This window comes from Triturus cristatus, chromosome 11, assembly GCF_964204655.1.
Source record: "Triturus cristatus chromosome 11, aTriCri1.1, whole genome shotgun sequence".
Lineage (NCBI taxonomy): Eukaryota > Metazoa > Chordata > Amphibia > Caudata > Salamandridae > Triturus > Triturus cristatus.
Window position 1 is genome coordinate 433,382,467 of NC_140594.1, and position 27,547 is coordinate 433,410,013.

Consider the following 27,547-nt stretch of genomic DNA (forward strand, 5'->3'; position numbering starts at 1 on the left):
ACAAAAGAGCCCAAATGTAGCCCAAATATCACCCAGATGTAGCCCAAGTATAGCCCAATGACAGAATGTCCCAGAATGTTCTTAAAAACAACTAGAGCGCTTACTGTCTTCATTATGACAAAAGTATGGCACACCTGAAGCCATCTTGATTGGAATAAACTGGTAACACTTAAAACATTTAATTTAAAAAGGAACACAATGAGGGGGGTTCATTTTGCCATAGAAATTATGATTAATGCTGAAGAAAGAAAATGAGGGCACATTTTGAGTGACTTCTCAAATCCTCTTCTATTTCATTAAAAAATTCTGACATGCAGACTGAAACATGCACTTTTAATACCAGGAGCAGACTTCCATGGTGAACAGTAGTTTTACTACAGTGATCTAATGAGCAACTAGAGTGCTAACATTCAGAATTTATGGCAAATGTGTGACATATCTGAATACCTTCTTGATGGAATCAAAGTAAAAAACTGAAACCATTTCCTACTGAGGAGACTGCAGTACATGAGGAAATTAGGAAACTTCATAACAAATAAATCTCCCAAGATGGCCACCGGAGACAAAAGCGCCCAAATGTAGCCCAAAATCACCCAGATGTAGCCCAAATATAGCCCAATGACAGAAGTGTGCAAAACACTTATTATTCTGTGTTTTTGCAGTGTTATATAGTGCAGACTTGTCAGGTATTGGAGTGCGTTACATGAGCATTGGTTACATCACACAAGAACAAATTCATTTTGGTTGTAGACATGGGGAGACTAAGTGATTTGACCAGAATCACAGAATGTCGAGCTGAAGCAAAAACTTCAACCTGGTTCCCCAGTTGCAAAGTCTGCAGTTCTGGAAGTAACACCACATCCTCTCCCCTAAGTGCAACATTTAATCAAGTGGTCAACTGGATAAAAAAACATAAAGATAACAAATAATTTAAAAGTGCTTTGTCGCTATTTGAAAACTCAGAAAATATGTCCTTATTTTAGTCTTTTAGAGCACTAACCATAATTATGATGCCAATAAGACCCTCTCATATATGTAATTTCTAAAGGAAATGCTCTAGGTATTACAGTTTTGATTACATCAAGATGATGTCAGGCGTTCCACACTTTTGTAATAAATATAGAATGTTAGCAATCTAGTTGTTCATTAGGATACTGTTGAGAGGCAGAGGCCAGGGGCACGGACTCTGAAAATTGAAGGCAGGTAGGAGGGTGCAAAGGCAACAATTTAACCACACTGAGCAGGCAGGAAGGGCCGTGGAAGCACAACAGACTATGGAGGGCAGTGGAAAGGGGGCAGGGGCAACAAACCAACAATACAGGACTTGCAAGAGAGGCTGTGGCAATGTAATAGACCATTGTGGGCAGAAGGAAGAGGCAATGGTAGTACAACCATACATGCCAACAGACCCGATTCAGCCAGGAAACGTCCAATGTTTTTTAAGCTCAAATGGGCTTTATTTGATCTGTCTCCTGTCTACAATATCCTCTTTTTCAATGTAACTCAAAGGGGAAAATCAATACCCCAGTTTTTTTTCAAAATCTCCCTCTTACCAAGTTCAAAATGTTCGCAAGTATGGTGCATTGGATCATGGAAGGAAATGGGATAGGGACATGGACTTGGATAACAGAGGACAGGAGGGACATGGAGAGGTGCACCAAACTGACCCTGCAGGGCAGGCATCAGGGTTTGCAGCAGCACAATACACCACACAGGGCATGCAGGACGGGAGTGCAGCACAACAATCCATAGAAAGCAAGAGGGAGGGGACAGGACCATGCACATGGACAACAGAGAACAGAGGGGCAAGAGGCAATGGTAGCTAGCTGACCATAATGGACAGACAGGAGAGAAAGCTGCAGCATAACAGACCATAAAGGGCAGGAGGGACGGATCAGGGGCATTACAATGGAACAGACAAGCCAGGAGGGAGGGAGTAGGGGTCTGCACATGTAAACAGAGGGCTGGGGGCAAGGGGCCAGGGCAGGAGCAGCAAGATAGCCATGGAGGTCAGGCAGGATGGGCACACACCATGAAGAGCAACAGTGAGACTGTGATGGCATACACACAGACCATGGAGGGAAGGTGGGAGGGGGTCAGGGGCAGCTAACTGACCACACAGGGAAGGTGGGAGGGGCACTGGCAGCACAGAAGACCATGCATGGCAAGTGGGAGGGTTAGTGGCAGCACAATGGCTATGATGGGCAAGAAGGAGGGTGCAGGGGCATTCACAAAGGACGATGGAGGATAGAAGGGAGGGTCAGGACCTGTGCACAGACAAGAAAGTTCAGGGGAAGGGGCCTCACAACAGACCACACGGGGCAGGCAGGAGGAGCAGTTGCAGCACAACAGGCCAGGGAGGGCAGAAGGGTGTGGCAGTACAATGGACCATGTAGGACAGGAGGAAGAGGATAGGGGCATGGCATGTGGACAGGCAGGGTGGAGGTGGCAGGGACAGGTTACAGTCATCTGACAATGCTAGGCAGGTGGGAGGGGAGTGGCAGCTCAACAGAACACTCAGAGTAGATAGGAGTGGCAGGTCCATGGGACATGGTGGGCAAAAAGGATGGAGCAGGGGCATGCACAAAGACATCGGAGGGCAGGGGGAAGGAGAATAGGGGCAGCAAGCTAAGCACAGAGTTTAAGCAGGAGGTCAATGATGGGGCATAGAATTGGGCAATGGAGGACAGGAGGAGTGGACTGGTACATCATACTAAATTGAGGGCAGTGGCAGCACATAAGACCACGCATGGCAGGAGGGAGGAGGCTAGTCCATGGATTCACACAACAGAGGATAGGGAGGAGGGGGATGGGGCAGCAAGCTAACTGTTCAGAGAAGGCGGGTATTAGGAACTTTATTGTTTTTAAAACATTGTGTCTGTGCGAACTACTTAAAATATGAACAAGTATGCAGCATAATCTCACTTTTATTCAGGAAGAAGAGGACGTTTGTGACGGTGACTCCGGGCTCACTTGGCAGAAACACCCCCTGACCCTCCACCCCCTATCGCAAAATGTAATGCCCGTGAAAAGGGTAGGTGAACACAGTGTTATATAGAACATAGTCCTGAGAGCATGATTGAAAATGAAAACTAGATATAGTGTATGGTATAAACTATGCACCAAAAAGTGTGATATAGGATGAACCAGGCGTGAAATATAATATGCAATACATTGTGCGCAATGACAGATTCATTGGAGAGCGCAAGATAGCACAGGCACTAGCGCGTGCTATGCGATATGCGCCTTGGAGTGTAATATGCACAGGGCAGTGTTGTGTAACCTAACTAGTCTCTAAAGTTGTAATATAAAATATGTGCTGGGGAGTGTAACGTTGCATATGCACTGTGACAAAGATATGGATCCCAGATTGTAATATGTATGGCATAGCACTGTGCGTTATAACATAGGCATCGAGGAAGGCACGTTACATGGGGCAATATAACCCGTGCGAAGACAAGTGTGGCATGACATATTCACGGGGTGGTGTTACAGTGCACATGGGCTAGAGAGTGTCATAGCATATGCACTAGCTAGTGGAATACAACACAGAGGTGTGTGGCACTCGGCAGGCAATGGTGGGTGTAACACAGCATTGGGCTCTGTCAGGAGCGTGCTGTGACTCTCAAGTGATGTTCGTCCCCTTTCCAGAGAGTAAAATAAAAAGTATTACACATCCGGCAGTGGATGTGTGTTTTATTAACCGTGAGGGGGGTTTCTTGCATAGTTTTGGTCGAATTTTTGTCGAATCCCCTTGGAATGGCTTGGTGTGCATGTGTATTAAATGTGCCCGTCAATAGCTACCCATGTTTGTATAAATAAACGACAAGGGTGTCTACCGGGATTAGGCACGGTAGAGCATCAGATATGTCAGAGCTTCACTAGTGGTGTAAATACATTCCACGTGGATTCATTGCATGCATAGTCGCCTTTTAATGAATATCACGCAAATCGTCATGGTGATAGGTACGTACGGTTTGTCCAGCATGTCCTAGGTGTGTCTATAAATATATATTTTTTAAAAATAATAAAAAACAGTGGCCGGCCCTGGGGATTGGGGTCAAAAAAATATAAATAGGAGACAGGCCCTGGGGGATGGGGTCATCAGGGCCAATAAATTAGAATAAGAAGGGGAACCACACAGCCCCTCTTCTTAAAAAATTAAAATAAATAAAAGACTGGCATCGTGCCGGAGGCCATGCCCCCTCCGTGCAGCACTCTGCAAACGCGCCCCCAACAGGCATCTCCAGTATGCGCCAGGGAGCTGCGCTGCAGACAGGTGTTCTGAGGCCAAGCCCCTTCTTACACCTCTCTGCAACGCAGCTCTGTGGCACTTACTGGAGGTACCTAGTGGTCTAGTTTGACCCTAGGGACCCTTAGGATTCAAGGGGACTTAATCTATCAACTTAGAACAGCCACAGGGCGCCTTTACACAGTGGTGAAGGGAGGGGACGGGGCCTGAGGTGACGTGTGCAAACACGCACTATGGCACGTTTTAAATTGGGGATATAATTTCCCTTCAATACTGAGGGCCCCTGGGGGCTAACTAACCCACCAAGTGCTTCCAGTAAGCGCCACTGAGCTGCATTGCAGAGAGGTGGTCCAGGCCGTGCCACTTTTTACACCTCTCTGCAACGCAGCTCTGTGGCACTTACTGGAGGTACCTAGTGGGCTAGTTGGACCCTAGGGACCCTCAGGATTCAAATGAACTTACTCTCCCAACTAAAAACGGACACAGGGCGTGTTTACACAGTGGTGAAGGGAGGGGACGGGGCCTGAGTTAACGTGTGCAAAAACCGCCCTTTGGCCTGTTTTAAGAGGTAGTTTTAATCCCCATGCCCTATTATATGCTAGGGGCTTACAGAGGAGGTCATGCTAATCACAGGGGGACCCCAACGCATAATGTTCCCTAGTGTATGTAGGTGTTTTCACTGTATTCTAAGTGTCTTTTAACATAGCACTGGCTCTAGGACTGGTTAGTCAGACTCAGTTACCACCAGTATCCGTCTGAAAAAGTTGAGGGTACAGGATGATTTTGCAACAAGCCTTCTTTCTGCTCTTCTTTTTGTTCTTTCTGCACGTTATCCTTCTTCCTGCACTTATCTTCGTATTTGAGGACTTCTGTTGCTTCTTTCTGCACTTCTTTTGTTTCTTTCTGTGCATTTTTTCTTCTTTCTTCACATGTCCTATCTCTGTAGGCATAGTTAGAAATTAGCATTTAAAAAACCTTTGAAATTCACAGAAAAAAACATAGGTTTCAGGCACGTTATAGTTAGGAATTAGCATTTAAAAAACCTCAGAAATTCACTGAAAAAACCATAGGCTTCAGAGGTGTTATAGTTAGCTGGACTTTTCACTTGTACAAAACCATTGAAATTCCCCCGTTATAGTTAGTTCAGCTAACTATAACTCACGCGCCCGCAATGCACTGCTGATGACGTCACATATTACATCACTCATGACATGGTCAGTGACATCACTCATGACATCACTGATGACATCTCAAATGACATCACTGATGACATCACTGATGACATAATCCTTGTGATAGAGTGGCAGACCTCCTCTCACCCTAATATAACCTTTGATACACACATTCAAAAATAGAGACTAAAATTTTCAAAACAATGGACATACCAATACCAGTTACAACAACCTCTTCAGTAATTCTAAGATCCACATACACATCCACTCATTCACCAACAGTCCTATACAGTCACTCATACATGTACTCACTCATCATATGTACTCATACACCTATACATCCTGTTACACAATGCCACTCATCCATAGAGTTACTCACACACATAGTCACTCATGCTAATAAAGAATCAAACATACATTTACTTGCATATACAGTTATACACACACCACCACACTTACTTCTACGGAAACTTACACATACTTAGTCTTTTAAACAATCACTTATAGAAACACATACTTATTCATACAGGAACTCTTTCAATCTCTCACTCTCACATATACTCACATATATACACCAATAGTCACATATACTAGTTTAAAACATATGTAGTTACTCATAAAGACACTATTGAGACAGTCATTCACTCACTAACACACCCATACACACACTCATCCACCCATACAGTCCTGCACACATGCTGTGTTCAACACATACAAACAGTGAGTCACTCATTCAAGCACCTATGCACTACGTAATACCCCCCACTGAACCATGCAGACACTCAGACTGATACTCAAAAAACCAACTAATAACCTATATAGACACCCATGTAGCTACTCACCAACCCATGCAGCCACTTATACACAAAGTGAGAGACTGATACAGATATTTACATATTTAAACATTACTCACTAAGCCATGCATTCACTATGATACACTTAATCAGTCAGTTACACAATCAATTTTTCAAAAACAAATCATCCATTTAGACACTTATATACCCATTTATTCTTCCATCGACCTTGAGATATACATATATAAAACATATTTAATTTTCAGAAAAACACACATTCACTGGATGATGTCATCAGTGATGTCATCAGTGATGTCATTTGAGATGTCATCAGTGATGTCATGAGTGATGTCACTGACCATGTCATGAGTGATGTAATATGTGACGTCATCAGCAGTGCATTGCGGGCGCGCGAGTTATAGTTAGCTGAACTAACTATAACGTGGGAATTTCAATGGTTTTGTACAAGTGAAAAGTCCAGCTAACTATAACACCCCTGAAACCTATGGTTTTTTCAGTGAATTTCAGCAAAAGGGACGAGTCTGAACTGAGGACTACCTTTTTGCCAAATTTGGTGTAATTCCGTTCAGCAGTTCGGGCTGTAGCTGCGGCTAAAGGTCCTATGGGAAAATGCATGAGGAAAACGTGTTTTGGGACCCCCCGAAACTTTCAGGATAGGAGCGGACCGGAGCTGGCCAAAAGTTTGGAAAATTTCGCGAAGATTCGTCAACTGGCGGCAGACTTATTGGGAATAGAATGTTGTGGATTTCCTATGGAAAAAAGGTCCTAACTATAACTACCTACTGGCGACCGCCAGTAGGTAATATGTAGCTATATTTATATATATATGTATATATATTTATCCAGAGTTTGCCTTTTCTTGAGATGCACTCGCGGGGCAATTCCGCTGGTTTAGGACAAGCGCTGGCTGCCTGACACGCTTCTGATCTCTGTCATCTCTGCCGACGCGTTTCGGGGTCACGCCCTTCTTCCTGGGCAGTTAAAACAACCAAGGGCAAACGATAACAGCCAGTAACATCCCCTTATTTATTTGTCAAAACACGTGACATGATACACTCCAGGTGAGTCACGCTGTGGATTCTGGGAATGGTAGTCCATGTTATCTCCCAAGTGGGTCGCCGCCCTCAGTTGCAATTAAAAATTTAAGTTCTTAAAGGCACATCAAATGTACAGTACATCCGCACTTGTAAATCACCCAGCGTCACCCTGCTCCTGCAAACACCGCCCCAATAAGCAGCAAGGGACCCACCAGGGTAATGTGGCGGTGCATACTCGTGGCCACAGGCAGGGCCACATTACGAAATATCCAGAGTTTGCCTTTTCTTGAGATGCACTCGCGGGGCAATTCCTCTGGTTTAGGACAAGCGCTGGCAGCCTGACACACTTCTGATCTCTGCCATCTCTGCCGACGCGTTTCGGGCTCACGCCCTTCTTCCTGGGCAGTTAAAACAACCAAGGGCAAACGATAACAGCCAGTAACATCCCCTTATTTATTTGTCAAAACACGTGACATGATACACTCCAGGTGAGTCACGCTATGGATTCTGGGACTGGTAGTCCATGTTATCTCCCAAGTGGGTCGCCGCCCTCAGTTGCAATTAAAAATTTAAGTTCTTAAAGGCACATCAAATGTACAGTACATCCGCACTTGTAAATCACCCAGCGTCACCCTGCTCCTGCAAACGCCGCCCCAATAAGCAGCAAGGGACCCACCAGGGTAATGTGGCGGTGCATACTCGTGGCCACAGGCAGGGCCACATTACGAAATATCCAGAGTTTGCCTTTTCTTGAGATGCACTCGCAGGGCAATTCCGCTGGTTTAGGACAAGCGCTGGCTGCCTGACACGCTTCTGATCTCTGCCATCTCTGCCGACGCGTTTCGGGCTCACGCCCTTCTTCCTGGGCAGTTAAAACAACCAAGGGCAAACGATAACAGCCAGTAACATCCCCTTATTTATTTGTCAAAACACGTGACATGATACACTCCAGGTGAGTCACGCTATGGATTCTGGGACTGGTAGTCCATGTTATCTCCCAAGTGGGTCGCCGCCCTCAGTTGCAATTAAAAATTTAAGTTCTTAAAGGCACATCAAATGTACAGTACATCCGCACTATATATATATATTATATATGTATATATATATATGTATATATTTAAAAAAAATAGCAAAATAAATTATGAATTAAAATATTAATTATATATATACATACACATATATATATGTATAATTTTTTTATTACCCTTTGCACCCTAAAAACCCAACCCATCCTGATCCCTAAAATTCCCCTGCACCCCAAAATCCCAACCCACCCTTACCCCTAAAAATACACCTGAACCCCAAAACCCAAACAAACCCTGAACAATAAAAATGCCCCTGTACCCCAAAAACCTAAACCCACCCTGACCCCTAAAAATACCCCAGCACCCAAAAACCCAAACCCACCCTTAACCCTAAAAATACCCCTGTACCACAAATCCTAAACCCAGCCTGAAACCTAAAAATACCCCAGCACCCAAAACCCAAACCCACCCTACACCCTAAAAAGTTCCCTGTACCGCAAAACCTTAATACCCCTGAAACCCTAAAAATATCTTCTTCACCCCAAAACCCATACCCACCCTAAACCCTAAAAATGCTCCTGTACCTCAAAACCTTAATACCCCCTAAACCCTAAAAATACCTCAGCACCCCAAACCTAAACCCATCCTGAACCCTAAAAATATCTCCTTTTCCCCAAAACCCAAACCCACCCTAAACCCAAAAAATTCCCCTGTACCCCAAAACCTAACCTCCCCCTAAACTCTAAAATATCTCCTTCACCCCAAAACCCAATCCCACCCTAAACCCTAAAGATGCCCCTTTAGCCCAAAACATTAATATCCCCTAAACCCTAAAAATACCCCAGCACCCCAAAACCCAAACCCACCCTAAACCCTTAAAATGCCCCTGTACCCCAAAACCCAAACCCACCCTAAACCCTAAAAATACACCTGTTCCCCAAAACTGTAACCCACCCTAAACCCTAAAAATGCCCCTGTACCCCAAAACATTAATACCCTCTAAACCCTAAAACTACCCAAGCACCCCAAAAACCCAAACCCAGCCTAAACCCTTAAATTACCCTGAACCCCAAAACATATACCCCTACACCCCAAAACCCAAACCATATACGTACCTTAAACTTAAATATAAAAAACATGTGCTTTAACCATTCATGCATTTACAACGAATTTTGTTGTAAAAGCATGCGTGGTAAAAGCATATAAAATGTAATCCCATGCGTTATAATGGTATTGCGGGGTAATGGTACTTGCGTTAATATTGTAGGCGGGGTGATGGTTTGCGGGGTAAAAGTTGCATTGTAAAGGTTGATTACCTCGGTCAATACATTCTGTTGTGTATTTTATACTAATCTGTAGGATCTGGGCATTGTTTGACCAACATAAACTAGGGACTTTGTGTCAAGACTGATTCCTGACACCTCCGCAGGATATGTTGGCCTGTAGACCAGCTAGCTCCCCGTGCCACTGTAAGCCCCCCTAACCTACCAGGAAGCACGTGGTATCTGGCAACCACTGAACATGACGACCCTGTCCCCTCAGGGATTGTGGAAACAGTACAGTACTTTTCTCTCAGTCACTCATGCTTACTTGTTCTCAGAGAATTATACAGAGAATACACAGAGGGACATTTCCAATAATATTTATTGAACCGTTATTCTTGCATAAAATACATGTGCTGCAATGATTAGTGGACAGAAGCAGATAAATGTGATTACAAGTACAAAAAGTGTAAATAGTAGATATAGTTCTACCATAGTGCTAAAACAGTGAATATATGCAGGCACATAAAACAAGGCAGCAATTGAGCATACTCCTATGTTACAAATCCTACTCTAAGTGTACCTAGAGTGCGTGTAGGCGTAAAGCCAAGAATCCACCCAAGGGACGAGATAACTCCATTACCTGATGGAAAAGAGTGAAGGACCCCATCTTGGTCATGAACTGGACACCCCTCACGAGATGTCAAACCGCTGCATGGTGATTTCTCAGCATGCAAGTACCTCGATATCTGAGGAAGTGCCTCCTCTACTAATATATTGGTATGCTAATATTTTATAAAAGAAAACAGCCTTGCGATGTGCGTATAGATTAGTGATGTTATGGATGTGTGGCCAAGTTACCTCCGACCGACATCTCTATGGTTTCTTAAACAACCGGCCTCGGGTCGTCGGTCTGAAACTGCAATTACGATGCAACAGCACACTTCCATTTCCCTATGGGAGCTTATGTGGTGGTCGAAAACCTGCTCCCATGGAGAAATGGGAGTTACTGTAAATCCCTGAACCTTGTGGCAGGCACACGATGCAGGGATGTTCTTGCCCACAACCGGTGGCTGCGGAAGGAGGAGGGCCCTACTAGGGGCCCCCAAAGTCACTTTCCAGCAGGCTTTCCATGCCGTAAAGCCCGGCATAGAAAGCCTGTCGGAAACCGGCATCATAATCCCAGCGGTGGAAACGCCGTCCATTAGATATTATGATCGGTTTTCGACTGGGTGACGGGCTTGTTGGAAGTAAGTCCGATTGATCGGCTGGTTTAAACTCCGACCACCTTCTTTGTAACAAGGCAGTTGGACTTTAAACCATGGATGTCAGTCGGAAAGCCTCCGACCAGCGGTCGGAGGCTTTCCCACCGACATCCTAATGAGGCCATGAGTTGGATTTAGCAAGTTTTAAAATTGGATTAAGTGCCATGGGATTATTTGAATGCAACTGAATCGTTTTTGCCTTATAATTTGATAACCATGCCAAAAATAACGGATAAAAAAGAAGCCAACTGTACTATGCTTAAAATCGAACGTTTAGAAGAAGTTCCTTTTTCAGTGGCTGTAACACAATCTGCTGTTTGGCTTATTCATGGTTTTATTTCTCTCCCAATTTTCATGTTTTATTTTGCATCTTGGATCAGGAATTTTCAAGTAAGCAGATATGAGGGCACATTTTTAACACAAGCCTTGCTTTCTCCCATTTCAATACAAACGCATACCCAAGAACAAAGAAACCTTTGCTAGTTTAAGTGAATGTGTAACTAGTTTGGGTCACTCCGTGGATTGGATGAAATTACACTTCATGGAGTTTGTAATGCGTCAATTACCAATTTAGCATGTTAATTGAAAGACATTCCTGTATGATTGCTCAAAACTGAATGAAGTTTACTCTTTAGAGGAAGCTATTTATTTTGAATGATCAAGGTTGTCGTGGTATAAAGCCACGTGTCCCTTACGTGGTCACTATTTCCAAGACTGTAACTTGCTGTATGCATATTTCATATTCTCCCACACGTACTGCTAGTGAAGTAACTTTGTGACCGAAGGTCGACATAGATAAAATAGGCTTTGATAAGCTGAGCAAACTGAAAGCCTTATTGTTTCAAAGAGATGTGGCTCTTACATCCCCCCATGAAAATGTTGATCTCCAAATAGCACGTTCCTCGCTGGAGGTGCAATCACTTTTACACACTTAATTGCCACAGCATTTCAGTGAGTTGTGCATCTTATTTTTAAGCTTCTGACACAGATGTAGTAGCACACTTTTTTAAAGTAATTGGGTCCTGACTTGAAATTTAAATTTCGGATTGTACTTTAAGTTGTTCCATCCTTTTTTGCATTCCTTATTCTCAAGTGTTTATGGAAGTATTCTAATAGTATTATTTATTCTTGTTGCTGTATTGATTCCGTTTTTATTGCTCCGAAATGGATATCCCACAATGGGGGCAAATGGAAATGGAATGACCACACATAATTCTGTGTCATGAACGAATGATACAGTATTTTGGAAAGTTACTATTATAAGTCTCTGTCCTTCCGGCCCATATGGTTTCAGAGAGTGCAGCCTGTGTTTCGCTGTCGATGGTCCTCATTCAAGTGTGCACTATATTTATGTCTTGCTACGCAATTGTTGCAGTCTCCCCATATTAATCTGCTTGTGCGTCCTTTGCAGTCCCATCAGCTGAGTTGTCAAATAATGCTGCTTAATTTCCTGCAAGTTGCTTAATAAGAGCCACCTTCACCAATGCCAGCTGCTCCTTCGACTTCAGGTTTCCTAGCATCTGTGCTCTCTTCTGGTGTTGCAGTCCTGGCACTGTTGCCTTTGGCATCTGCTGTATGGGCTGCTGATGACTATCTTTTTTCTTTGTATCTTGATATTCAGGCCTAATTCGACATGGTGCCTATGGATGGGGGGTTCCCTTCTGGGCCCTAATGACAATATGCACATGATTGCTATGGAAGCTTCAGAGGCGCTGCCCTTCATTTCGGATGCCATTTAAGTTTCCTTAATTGGTGTTTTTAAAACATAGAAATTGTAGTATACAAAGTTTTTAATCGCCATTTTTTATTTGCTTGGAGTCTGCTATTATTACTAAAATGTTTCTATGGAAATAAAGATTTCTATACACATATAATGCTATTGCTATATCTTTATAAAGTTGCATCTTCTGATCAAAGGGAGGGTGGTGTAATGATTACATTTAGTCTTCATTTTAGCTTTCCCCTTCTAATTTAGCATCTTTTAAGATGGTGGTTTGAATAAGTTTTTTCACTAACACAGGACAATGCCATGCACGCAATTATTTTTGGTAGACACTGTTGTTCTATAGTCTGCACTAGTAGTTCCAGTAAAACACATATATGAGAGCGCGATGTCCTTGCTTTATTATGTGCTCGTATGAGACAAACCTTTTTTCCAGACTAGGTGCCTGTCTACAGGTTTGGAGTTCAGCCAATCCAACTCACCTGCTACCCGCCAGATTAGAAGTTTTCTCATGGTCTGGCGAGTGGTCCTTTGGCGTTTCCATGGCGGTGACTATTCAAAAGGCACCACATGGGAACGCCAAACCCGTTCATGCATGTTATGGACTGTGAAATTGGCAACAGGAAGAGGTTTCCAATTTTGAAATCTAACAAATGCGGTAGAGAGGGATTTTGCACTGTGAATAATGAGAACCTGAATAGCAAGTGGTTTATATATATTGCCTTAGGGCACATAACTTACTTCCTTGTAAATCTACAAGGCCCCTACCAAAGAGGCCCCAAATTTGAAGTACCACTTGAAATCTTGGAAATAGTTGTTATTTTTATTATGGTATTTACTTGTGTGTACATCAAAAACTTTCCCATTTTATAGAAAAAGGTGATAGAGCTGAAATTGTTCTGTTGTTTGTAGGGGTGCATAATAATCATGGCTAGTTTGCACCTGCATATAATCTTTTATCGTGTTAACATTTGTGTTATTATGATGTGTACTGTAATAACGTGTAGGGTGAAGTGATAGACCTATTTTAGTATAACGTGGAGAAATCCGCCTTCGAATTATGTATGATTAGACTTAAACCTTAATGTGAAGAATTCTAGGTGCAAGGAGGTGGAGCTAGTGGGCGGGGCTTTGTCCTCTGGTTTTCGCGCGGATAAGCCGCTTGCATTTTGATGTAACCTGCATTTGTTAAAGAATTTAAAAACTTACTTGAAACGCTTTTTAAAAGAATTGCTGCTTTTAATTCTTCACGGCGTTCTGCCAATCTTACTTTGTTTGTCTCTCCCTACACTCCCCTCCCCTGGCCTTAGCCAATCAGGTGCAAGGAGGTGGAGCTAAAGGGCGGGGCTTTGTCTCAAAAGCTCGTGGTAGCGCGGGAGCGGGGAATTGTCCTCTGGTTTTCGCGCGGATAAGCCCCTTGCATTTTGATGTAACCTGCATTTGTTGAAGAATTTAAAAACTTACTTGAAACGCTTTTTAAAAGAATTGCTGCTTTTAATTCTTCACGGCGTTCTGCCAATCTTACTTTGTTTGTCTCTCCCTACACTCCCCTCCCCTGGCCTTAGCCAATCAGGTGCAAGGAGGTGGAGCTAGTGGACGGGGCTTTGTCTCAAAGCTCGTGGTAGCGTAGGAGCGGGGAATTGTCCTCTGGTTTTCGCGCGGATAAGCCGCTTGCATTTTGATGTAACCTGCATTTGTTAAAGAATTTAAAAACTTACTTGAAACGCTTTTTAAAAGAATTGCTGCTTTTAATTCTTCACGGCGTTCTGCCAATCTTACTTTGTTTGTCTCTCCCTTCACTCCCCTCCCCTGGCCTTAGCCAATCAGGTGCAAGGAGGTGGAGCTAGTGGGCGGGGCTTTGTCTTAAAGCTCGTGGTAGCGCGGGAGCGGGGAATTGTCCTCTGGTTTTCGCGCGGATAAGCCGCTTGCATTTTGATGTAACCTGCATTTGTTAAAGAATTAAAAAACTTACTTGAAACGCTTTTTAAAAGAATTGCTGCTTTTAATTCTTCACGGCGTTCTGCCAATCTTACTTTGTTTGTCTCTCCCTACACTCCCCTCCCCTGGCCTTAGCCAATCAGGTGCAAGGAGGTGGAGCTAGTGGGCGGGGCTTTGTCTCAAATGCCCGTGGCGACGCGGGAGCGCAGAGGACGCGCGCAGCAGGCTCGCCGGCGGCGCGCCAAAGGCGTGCCTAAGGCAAGCCCGTCTGCGCCCGTCCGCGCCTTGACGGGCCTCGGGGCCACAAACCCTGGTCTATTCACCATGTAATCTTCGCCCTATTTGCACTCGTTTGCCAAGCTCTATTTACCTATAACTCAATCTACTAAAAATCTTCTCATAGAGCATAGCATCTATGCGCACTCCCCTGATCGTCGCTCCCCCCTTGCCCATAGCTCTCTATCTACCACTACCAGTTCCTTTGGATCTAGATCCCCTACCACGCTACGCATACTCTATCTTAATACTCGCTCACTGGTTAAACATCAAACTGATATGTTTCTGTTACTTAGCCTTGAGCAGCCAGATATTCTCCTGCTTACGGAGACCTGGCTTACCCAGGACTCGTTACCTGATATTTTAGCTGCCCTCCCCTCTGATTACTACATTCTGGCCGCTAATCGTCCCCAGGGAAAAAATGGTGGCGAGTGGCTGCTATTATCAAAAAGATTTATGTTTTCACCGCTCTCAGTCCTCTGATCCTTCCTGAGGTGGAGAATTTAGTGATGAGGTTAGAGGCCGCTTCCGGCTCTATCGCTCTAGTGTTATTATACCGACCCCCTTTTGCTATGCCCACCTTCCCCTCAGTTCTTAGTGAACAAATGGCCAACCTCTTTACCAACTACGCTAGCATTATGCTAATAGGGGTGGGTGAAACCACTATACCCAAAGTTTGACTGCAGCATTCGGCTAATTTTTTACTACCATCTAATTTAAAACCATGTATATGTGTATACATCAGCCCTATTAGAGATTTAGTCTTTCTTCCATAAATACAATCCCAAACATTTGATTCCATAGCCACAGTTATCCTTAGATTTGAAGTCAAATAGTTTCTTACTTGCAAATATTTAAAGTAAGAATGTGATGGCAAGTTATAAATTAAACACAAATTTTCAAAAGATTTGATTCCTTTCTCACTATATATCTCGCCCAGACATGTAATTCCATACTTAGCCCAAGATTTACCAGCCTGATCCTGAAAAACCTCGGGAAAAAGAGGATTCCCCCACAATGGGCATTTATTATGAAATAGTGATAGTTTCATAATAATAGTGATAGTTTACACTTAGAAGACATATCTCTCCAAACATATGCAGTATCCCTCACAGTCTTAAACTTAACTCTTTTAAAATAATTAGGGTCATTTATTCCATATAAAAACATGTCCTGTTGATTACCTAAAATAAACTTAAAGAATGAGTCCGTCTGGTCCAAACCCAACAAACAGCGAAAACGTCCTGTGAATGAGGCCCAAAAATATATTTTGAAGTCCGGGAAGCCTAGTCCGCCTTGTTCGTATGATGATTTGAGTAGCTCAATTGCCCTCCTAGGTTTCTTATAGCCCCATATGAAGCTGCTACAGATGCCCTCAAGTTTTTTAAAATAAGTATTAGAAATTTTCAAAGGTATTGAACGAAAAAGATATAAAAATTTAGGAAGTATTTTCATTTTAATTAAGTTACATCTGCCAAGTAGACCTAAAGGAAGCCTATGCCAGATTCTAAACAACTTAGTAATTGCCTGTAGGAGTGGTACATAATTAAGATCGATAATCTGATTCACTTTAGCTGTTATCTTTACCCCTAGATAGGTCACGGTTGTATATGCCCCGGAAATAGATTTATGTATCCCGGCTGTAGTGAGCACCTGAGTTTTATTAACATTTAATTTATACCCTGAGACATTCCCATATTTCTCTGCTTCTTGCTTAATCCTCATCACAGCCTCACTTGGATTAGTTGCGTAAACCGCTATATCGTCGGCATATGCCGTAAGTTTGAGGTTGAAAGTGCCTGATACCAGCGGATTAATGTGCGGACAAGATTGTAAAGTGCGTAAAAATGGCTCTATGTATAAAGCAAAAAGTAGTGGAGACAAAGGGCAGCCCTGTCTAGTCCCACATAGAATCCTAAAAGGTGCTGATCGGGATCCCATATAGGAAAGATTCGCTTGTGGATTACAATATAGAGCCTGTATACAGGATTGAAACTGCGTGCCTATACCGATCTTAGATAGCACTGCCCATAAAAACTCCCACCTCACACGATCAAACGCTTTTTCGGCGTCTAATAAAATCATTCCAAAATCAATTTTCTTTTGCTCTGCGTAGTCAAATGCTCCAATAGCCATATTCACGTGAGCGGTGGTATCCCTCCCTGCTATAAATCCATGTTGTCTTTCAGAAACTAGATCCGGCATAAGCGGAGCTAGACGGGTTGCCAAGATCTTTGAGAATATTTTTGCGTCTGCATTAATAAGAGAAATTGGCCTGTATGACCCACATTCAGTTGGTATTTTATACTTTTTTAAAAAAAACACAATCTGTGTCTGGTTCCATGAGGTCGGTACTGTTCCACTGACAGCTACAGATTGTATTACACTAGTAAGGGGTAAAAGCAAGGTCTTCTTAAAGGTTCTATAAAATTCCAGCGGCAGTGAATCAGTGCCAGTAGCTTTCCCAATAGGCAATGTTAATAATGCTATCAAATGTCAAAACATGCAAATCTAAGCAATTACAAATAAACATTGATCATTAAACACCGTTAAAATTCTAAGAATCATCGAGGACCAATAGATCCGGAACTGTCCTTAAATACGAGTAGTTCCCTAAACCCCTTCCAAGTTTTGTCAAATTTCATTATTCCCCCAACTCTCCTAGCATAGGCCTCTTCAAATCTACAAATCCTTTTAATTTTATTGAACCAAGTTAGATGGTTTGGTATCTCCTTCGATTTCCAATTTTGAAGTATCAGGGAGCGAGCCACCATACAGGAGATTGCTACAAAAGCTTTGTCAGCACTAGATCGAATAGCTTCGACCCTCGCACCCCCAAATAATGCAATTTCAGCTTGAGGAGAAAAACACAAACCCAAGGCAATGCCCATATCGCTAAATATTTCTCACCAAAACTGGTCCAATAACGGACAGGAGTAAAAAATATGATGCCAGCCACCTTCATCCTCCTGCTGACACCGAAAACACCTAATCGGACAATCGGGGAATTTTTTCTGTAATATGGACTGTGTCCAATAAGCAAACCACCTTGATAGAAAGGGCATTCTTTTAAAGTTAGCAGCACGTAGGGACCTGTAGCCCAAGAGACAGATTTTCTCCCACTCCTGGAGACTAAACCTACAGCCAGTCTCCCGAACTATTTTTTCCAGATGATTTAATATAACTTTGTCCTGGGCTTGATTCCACAATATAGAGTACCACTTGCCCAACCCACAACAGTTAGAGGCATATAAATCTATCATAATTTTATGTGGAGTATTTAAAATGCCCGCCGTATTAGATATAAAGTGGACTATCCGTAGATACTCAATAAACATGGGTTTTCTATGACCTTCGGCTCTTGTGGTAATTTCCTGCCAGGACAAAACTCTATTTTGGACAATAAAGTGCTTGAGTTGAAAAAAACCACATTCTTCCCATATATCAATATGTCTAGATTGAAGGTGCAGACCGATGTTATTAGACTCCCTTAATGTAACATATTGAAAACCAGAAGAGCTTGTTTTCTGAAAGACTACCTGAAGCCTAAATAATAATTCTCGAAGAGACTTATAGCGGGTCCTTTTCGGTAATTTAGATGTTTTTAGGAAAAAGGAAGATTGAACTCCTGCTTCTAAGATCATTTTATCTAAAAAAAAACTATCAAAGTTACGCTTGTAGAATAAAATATCGACCACAAAATTTAACAAAGCAGCCTCATAGTAAGTTCGTACCTGCGGGAGCGCTAGACCCCCTTGGATTATGGGTAGTTGCACTATAGCTAGTTTTACTCTGGGGGCTTTTTTCCCCATATAAATTCCCAAAGCAAAGTGTCTAATTCATTAAAGTATACTTGGTTGATATGTATAGGGACATTTAAGAATAAAAATGTTAAAAGAGGAAGGATAGACATCTTAATCATATAGACTCTCCCTATAATAGTAAGAGGGAGCACAGACCATTGTTCTAATAGACTTTTTATCTTCTGCTTAGTCCTCAGATAATTCAATTCGAATAATTTATGATACTGATTCGTAACATAAATACCCAAATATCTTATTGGATCTAATTTCCTGGCTTGAGCGCTGAACTTAATAGGAAACAAGTTAGGGTCCGAATTGAAAACGAGTATCTCAGTTTTTTTTCCATTTATTTTGTAACCATCGATCTGTTGGAACCGAATATCCTTGCACTCTTCATGTGGGCCTGACAACGTGGCTCATTGATCAGGAGGATATGGGTAAGGATGAGTGCCAGCAGGATATCTTTGCTTTCTCAATGTGCATGAAAGAGTCAGATTTTGAGTGTGATGAGATGCATACATATAGCGAAATATGGCTATATAAAGCATCCAAAATTTGCCGATTTCTAAAATACGAAGGCTGTGGTTGGTATCGTTGGTCTATATAAACGTGATATATTAATCTATTCAATGGAAGTTTATGGATGATGAGACTGACCTGTGATTGACTTCCACAGACACTCCAGCCTTTTAGAGGGATCACCTGTCAAGGAATCTATTGGCTCTCGGTAAACCAGATAACCAAAGACCTATTCAAGGTTTGCACTGACACACAAGCTCATATGTGCATGCACTGACTGCAAAGGGCTCTGTTTGAATTCAAAGGTTGTATGCTCCATTTGGATGTAGCATTTGGAATTAGCCAGTTCCTATTATTCAAAATATACTACCGCCTTGCCGTTACACACTGGAATCTTGTGAGTTTCTTTGTCTCCTCCTGTAATTAATTTATAAAAAAATAAGTATAGAGTACCAAAGTTTTTCTTAGAACTCACCATATGCTCTCCTGAATGCCAAGGTTGACGAATACCAAGGTTGCCGGGTCTAGATTCCATTTCATGCTTCTTTCTTGCACCATGTTAAAGTTCCTATCTTATTATCTCAGTCATGCAAGTTCTTTTTCACCTCTGCGTTCCTCTTTTTTACTGTTATCTTACTGTCTTTATCTTCTATCTTCTTGCCCCTTTTCTGATCTTCTCTCTTACTCTGTGCTAAAATCTGATGATATAAAATACGTTTGAGTCCCCAAAAATGAGTGCTGGTGCTCGCCGCCTGTAACCACGGCCAAAAATGAAGCAATGACCACCTTACACCCTCATTCATATATAATATGGAGCTTTGTGACAGAAGCAACTGCATATTCTAGAGATGGCCACTGGAGAGTTACATCCATGGTAATGGGACAATTCCTAATCCTTTGTTTGTAAAAACATTGGGGGTGATTAGGATAAAGTTTATCCTTGCTGGTGGGATCAGAAAATGATTCTATTTTTTTTATTTTTTAAATGAAAAGTTTTGACCATTTACAGCCACTACTCAGCACTTCATGCTGAAATCATATGAATCTGAACTATGTTTTGAGGATGAAGTGCATGTATTGAATCATACAACGTTACACAGTAAAAAATAAATGCATAAGAAAAACTACAGGTGCCAGAGAAGCCCAAAAGCTAACTGAATTGACACAAGGACAATGATGCTTATTTCTGTTGCTGCCTCTTGTACTAGATGTTTGATTGATTACATTTGTATTTCATTTTTATAAACACTAGGCATTAATTCTTGTGAAAAAAATGACAACATAACATATAAATTAGCTGTAAATGAATTGAACTGGTTAGCTCTTAAGTTTATTACAGTGACATTAATGAAGGTCAAGAAAAGGTGCTTTTTTCCTTCATCGCTGGGCGCTCCTGGATCTGTAATCAGAGGTCATTTGGAACTAACACCGTGTGATAACCGTGCAAATGGTGACACCCAAGACGGTTATGATGGTTTCACAGGGGGCAGAAAATGTGGTTCCTGAAAAACAGAAAAAACACAGCACTTAAGTACAAATGTCAACCCTCTCCCTCGTCTGCTGTTTACAACAGTAAATCCATAATTACTTGGGGTTGCCCCACATTTTGTGGACCCTACGGCAGTTGCATCACACCTCTGAGGCCCCACATGGTACCTATCATACATGCATTGAGCTGCCCTTGCACAATCTGATCAAGTGAACAATTCTATTACCCCTCAAACAACCTAGATTAAGCTACAATAGAGAAATTGCACTTCTAACTAGGTATTGCCTGGCGGAACTCGCCAAAACTTAAATGGATTTACCCACCACCACTGTCAACGCATACATGGAAACACTTTCAGAAGCCATACAAATATTTGTACTATATACGGGCTGTTGTCTAGAAGCAGCAGGAAACACACGGCAGTACCTGCAGGTGGTTAGTTAACAAATGTAAGTTGACTAGTTAACTATTGCAAAGTGTGAAGAGAATTACTGCACCATGAGATAAGTATTTCTTTTAGTAATGTTTGATCCCTTTGTGCTAGAATCAAATTTCCATTGATGAAAGGTGCAAATTTTGCATCAGAAGGTAAATGGTAATTTCAAAATTACCTGGTGGAAAACACGGGACATTGCCACTGTGGCCAATAGGCGTTTAAAAAAAGAATTTCTCACTATGTGGGGAAGGAGAAGAGAATCTCAAGAGCTCAATGAGAAGAGAGTAGCTGCCTATCATATGTTTCTTACCACAAACCGTAAGGAGCCCTACCTCTATTCTTTATCTTATCACCATCAGAGATTTTACTTGCTATGGTTTAGATTTAATATAACTAATCTTCTGGTCTCTTATCCAAGGGCCTCCTACAGTGAATCAGGTATTGAGCGATGTCCCTGTGATTCCCGGTCACATCAATCCATGTTACATTGTTTCATTTTTTGGAAACTATATACCATGCCAAAGAAACAGTTTTTAATTCCATTATCCAGGTTTTTAAACGTCAGGAAAGTGCAGACCAGCTTACTTTATTTAAAAATGTTTCAAACGAAATATGTCTTTACATAAATGTATATCAGCTGCAGTAATACTGAGGATTATGGTGAGGATGTAATGTTTTAATGGTGATCTATTATTAAATTTATTTTTAGCCTTTCTGGTGTGTTACTGAGCATGGAACATGGGTCTGGCCCATTCTCTGCAAGTGTTTATATTATTTCCCCTGCTCGTTTATGCACGAATCACTTTATGAATCCAGTTCTTGTAGTAGAGTATACATCGGTTGCTGGTAAATAACCTATTTATTGTACATGTCACTTTATGCATTTTCTTATGTACCTGTTTTAACTTTATTTGCTGTGATACAATGACTGTATATTGATGTTTTTTATGCTGCGCACTCTTTTATGATTTGATAAGCCAAATAAAGATAATTGAATTGAGCTAATTGAAAGGTGCTTATCCAATACCATGACAAAAGAGGCTACATTTGTGCAATAAAATAAACCACACACAAGAGGCCTCATACCTATTAGGAGAGCTTGGGTCTTTATCTGGGTACCATGTCAATAAATCTAATTATGATTTAAGGCATTTGAATAACTCACTTGTAACTGAATTGCTTAGACTGTGAAATACTTGGTATTGCTATTGACAGCCAATGTTTACTTGAAAGGGTTTTACAAGATGCTAAGGTGAGATAGACTTCACTTGACTCTGACTGGCTGCTTAAATCCAATAAACGATGCAATTCTGCTGTAATTTAGCTTTTTAAAGGACCACCCTATCTATCTCAATCCTATTTTTTTCAGTAAAGCCCAAATTGACATTTTAAATTGTATTTGTGCCTTCAAACCTTCACAATGACTATTGAAAAATCTCCCGGCTCTTTGCTGAAGGGTGGATGAGCTCAATCCGACCTAAAACTATATTATTGGTCAGCACTGCTGAAGAAGATGCGATTTTTATTTGCAGTTGAGCAAGTACAGAATTTACATAGGCTTCCAACAGAGTAATAATTGTGCTATTACTTCCAGCTGTTTTTTCTAATGATTTTCTGATGCAGGGTTTCGTCAGACTAATAAAAGCAAAGACTCATTGAAGAACTGCAACTGGTGGGAGGGTCTAACCTCTATGGGTTGAAATAGCTTCAATTAAAAAGGTGGGGAAAAAACTGGCCAAATGGGGTGGGTAGGAAATGATTAAATGAGTAGGAGGAAGCTCTACACAGGCTGGATTTAAAAGAAGATTTCTGTCAGGGACCTACAGTAGTCGCCATACTGCTGATGAGGTGGATTAGAATACATGGATACATTGGGGGGGGGGATGGGGTTGGGAAAATAAGGCCTCTCCTTAGATTATGAGTGTATATTGAAGGTTTTGTATTGCATAAATTACTTAAGGTCAATAATATAAAAATACATATTTTTTCTGTTTTTCCTCAAATATATTTTTCCCAATGCAGGCTAACAAGGATTGTGGGTGTCACAAAAAGCTATCACAGATGTAAAACCCCATGTGCCCATTTAAGTCATAAGTTGATGACTTATAAGTCTGTATCAACCTTCTAGTGCAAGGTGATCAAAGCATTGGAATGTCTCCTAGGTAGGAGAATAAAGATAAGTAAATGAGTCCTCATTTTTGGAATTGAGGATGTATTTCAATGGATGCAAAGGTTACTTTAATATTCTACTGTTTGCTTATAGCTAGAATGCAGATAAAGAGAAATTCGATCTCTAACACAGTACCATTCTTTACTTTGTGAAAATAGGTGTTTTAAAACAGTGCATCTTGATATTAAAGCAAGAGATAATTCTGAATGTTTTATAGAGGAAAGAGACTTTTGGTTTTGAGAATAATTTTGCAGGAACACACAGGGTTTACTAGGCTCTAGAAAATAGTAGGCAACTACATAGGTTGAACAACTACATAGGTTGACTGAGTAATTAGCTTTTTTTGGACTATTAAAATAGAGACCCTGTGAATCGCCTAATGCTTAGATCATCAGTTCAAGGCTGAACTTGTTATGGTTTCTGGCTTAATTTTAAGGTTTCAGCCTGAGGGCATTTTTGCATGTTTTTTTTTAGATATATTCCATAATCCCTTCACCACTGTGTAGTTATAGAGAGGTCAGAGTTTAGATAGGAAGAGCATTTTTGTTTTACTAATAACTTTGGCATCATTTGACAAATATTCATAAAACTTAAAAAACAAAAAAGGTTCACCACCTCAGCTCCATATTGGTAAGTTTCAAAGTAAGATATCACCAGGGGTTGAGAAAAAGGGGGCTCCCAAAACATGTTTTCCCTATGTTAATTCTCTTTTTTAATTTTTTTATTAAGCAGATGAAAGAATAAAATACATCAGATCAGTCATATTTGTTTCAGCTTAAACGAAGAGCTTGCCCGGGTATTTCTATAAAATAGCAGATTACATATATGAAAAATTGGAATTGGAATTACAAAGAAGAAAGAGAAAGTATTCAATTTATCGAAAAGTCTTTCATTAAACATAACATCTTAATAACTCCTACATATCAGTTATAAGATATATTAAATATGCTTAAATTATAAAAACAAATAACAATTCTTTTCATCAATATATTTTCAACAGTACATCTGATCCTAAATATAGCTCTAGGAAATGAGGATGTGCCTAAGAGCAAATATTGAATAAGTTATAGATAAAGTGCAAAGATGGGGACTTTAGCAGCTAACAAATAGTTCTAGATTTGTCATAAAATACCAAGAAGTGGTAAATCTTTTAAAATCCCCTACCTTGCTGGTGTATGCTTTCTCAAACATTTGAGTTAGGATCATCTTATTATACCATTCATGATAAGTAGGCACTTTATTAGTTCTCCTGTTCTGGAGGATCAAGGAATGCACAACTAAAGACGTAATAGTTATAAATACATCAGCACCTTTACTCAGAAATTGACATTGCCTTTTAGTATTTAACCCAAACAGTGCCACACATACATCACATTCTATCTTTATATTTAGCCCCCTTCTTAAGGCATCGAATACTTGTTCCCAAAATAATTTTATCCCAGGGCAGGTGAAAAAGATATGGAGCCAATCTCCACTCCTAACCGGCTTACATCGGAAACCTCTTGATACAACTTTGAGAGGGCTCTAGGGATATAGTATGCCATCCACCGAGCTAAAAAGGACATTCTTTTGTAGTTTGCAACTCTTAAGGCTGAGTTCCCTAGTTTTGAGATCATCTGCCATTCCACTTCTGAAATGTACACTGAGTTGTCAAAGAAATCTTCTCTAAAAAGTTATTTATCAAAAGACATTCCGTTTTGCTCCTTAGTAGCCTATATCAATTTCAAATCCCCTTCATTCTTGTTTTAAAAAAAGCCATCATTGTTGGTAAAGAGATAAAGCTTGTAAGTACATTTAATTGTTTCATAAAGTGCACGATCTGCAGATATCCAAAAGAAAATAACTTGAAACGATCGCCACATCTTCCTTGGATATTCTGCCAGGAGATAATACTGCTTCCAATCACAAAATGTACTAATTCTGTAAATCCGTTCATATACCAATATCTTAAATGACGTTTAGGGATTTGCAACCCCAGACCTGGTATTCGTTTAACAGCATATACCAATGTCCCACAAATAGTCCTGTTGCGACATAAAATATTTGCAGTCAGGTAGAGTATTCCTGAAGAATCTTACATCTTGTTTTGTTGAGAGCTTTGCAGTCTTTAAAAAAGCCGGTAGCTGAGACCCCTCCTCCTTCACCATCTTTTCCAAAAAGAAATTATCCTGTGTTCCTACAGCATCCAAAATCTGCACTGTTCTATCCAAAAGGGCTGCTTCATAATAAGAATACATGTTGGGTAAAACCAATCCACCCTGACTTATATCCAATTGAAGTATTGGGAATTTGGCACTAGGAGCCTTTTTATTCCAAATAAAGCGCCTAAAAATATGCCCTATTGATTTTGATTGGGATATTTGAAAAAAGCAAAATCAACAGGGTAGGATAGACATTTTAATCAATGCTACGCGTCCTATCAATGTAAGGGGGAGAAATGTCCATCCATCCAATAATTCCTTAATTTGTTTCAACATTGGTTCATAATTCAGTCTATAAAGTTCTTTGTATAGGTTAGTTACTCTAACCCATAGATATCGAATTGGTTGGTTGTTAGATGCCTGTTGCTGAAGATTTAAAGAAAATATACTGGGCAAAGCATTAAATACAAGCATTTCTTTTTTGTTATCGTTGATTTTATACCCCCCCTATTGCTTGAAAACGATCGAATTCTGCCATTAATTCTTCAATATTATGTCTTTGTTCCTTAAGATAAAGCACTACATCGTCCGCAAATAACTTTAATTTAGACATTCCCGAAATTGGTGGTTCTACACCCCTGTTTGCCCTAATACTAATAGCTAAAAGTTCAATAAAAAAGGTTAACAACACTGGTAAAAGGGGGGCATCCCCGTCTTGTCCCTCTATTTATTTTAACAAAGCCTGATAAGATTGAGTTTGCAAGGACCTTTGCCTGTGCGCCGTGATATACTCTGTGAAACATGTTAGTAAACTGTGAGGGGAAACCAAACCTCTTAAGGGTAAAAAAGGGCATCCCAATTGACTAGGTCAAATGCCTTTTTGGCATCTAGCATCATTATGACTGCGGAGTCTGAATGATTTTGAAATAATTAAGTGCTTGTTTTAAAAAGGTTGTATTCGATGACATCATTCTATTGACAATAAATCCTGTCTGGTCCATATGGATTAAATTCTGAGCTATTGACTACACACAACCAGCCCAAATGTTCATTAATATTTTATAGTCGGCATTAAGTAAACTTATCAGTCTGTATGCATTGACAGCCCTCAGGTTCTTTACTTTCTTGACAAAGCTAATTATGGTTGACTCTTTAAAATCAGATGGAATGTCTCCCCCTTTATTATTGTGTTTAAAAGCTCAACCAAAAAGGGTGTCAACTGCCTAATAAAGAGTTTAGAAAATTCTGTTGGATAACCATCATTGACGAAGCCTTGCCACTTGCCATTGTAGAGAGGGCAAGTTGAATTTCTGCTGCTGTTATATCTGTATCTTATTCTTCAATTTGTGTAGTTGTTAGTTGTGGGAGCTTTAGCGAGTGAAAATAGGAGGATAAAGACTTATTTGAGACTGTATATTTTGCCACATATAAATTGTTATAATGCTGTAAGAAGATTTTAGCTATCCTATCCTTCTCCAAGACCACAGTATCTGTCTGTGGTTCCACCAATTCCCTAATTGTTGTTGTTTCCTGTTTAGTTCTAGTTGTATGAGCAAGAAACTTCCCTATCAACTGGCTTTTCTCATATACCCGGTGCTGATAAAGACATGAACTTTGGATTATTCCCTATGTTAATTCTCGTATTGGCCTGGACGGTAAATTCCGTTCCGCTCGCGGAATTTGCGGAATTTGGCTAATTTCGCGTTCCGCAGAGAACGCGGAATTGCCCAAAATTCTGCGTTCCGTGACTTCGTGGAATTTTTTGCTTGTTCGCGTTCTCAAAGTCCGTGTTTGTGAGATATTTCCCCCGAGCACGCAAACAGCGTCGCGAACAGGAAAAAAGCATCGCGAACAAGCAAGTCCGCGTGTTCGCGGAATTTCTGCGTGTTCGCGGAGATTTTTTACAGTTTTGCGGAGCTTTGTGTAGCGCCACTACGCAAATTCCGCCCACCCCCATTCTCGTAGGAACTTTTGGGAAGCAATGCAAAAAAACAGCTCAACTAAATTTCACCTAATTTGGCATTGAGTGAAAAGTGTGTTGATTGTTATTTGGTGTAAATCCATTCAGCCATTTTTGAGCCCCACAAATTTAAAGAACAGTGTTCTGATTTGCTGAGATTGCTTTTTTTCTTTCTGTCAGACCCTTCTGTCCCACATGACCAGTAATGGTTCCTCAGGACCGAGCTATATGATTGGCTGGCTGCAACATGAAGAGAAATATTGC

The 27,547-nt window shown here is 41.0% G+C and overlaps 1 protein-coding gene across 1 annotated transcript in view; it reads right to left on the reverse strand.

The window, feature by feature from the left end:
- Positions 1–20,380: 20,380 nt before the first annotated feature.
- The window catches only part of LOC146784392 (gastrokine-3-like), a 35,255-nt gene continuing 28,088 nt past the window's right edge, over positions 20,381–27,547 (reverse strand). The window contains exon 6 of the mRNA XM_085634552.1: positions 20,381–20,589. Within this exon, the coding sequence (XP_085490678.1) occupies positions 20,510–20,589 (80 nt within the window). The 3' untranslated portion in view covers positions 20,381–20,509. The remainder of the gene's footprint in view (positions 20,590–27,547) is intronic.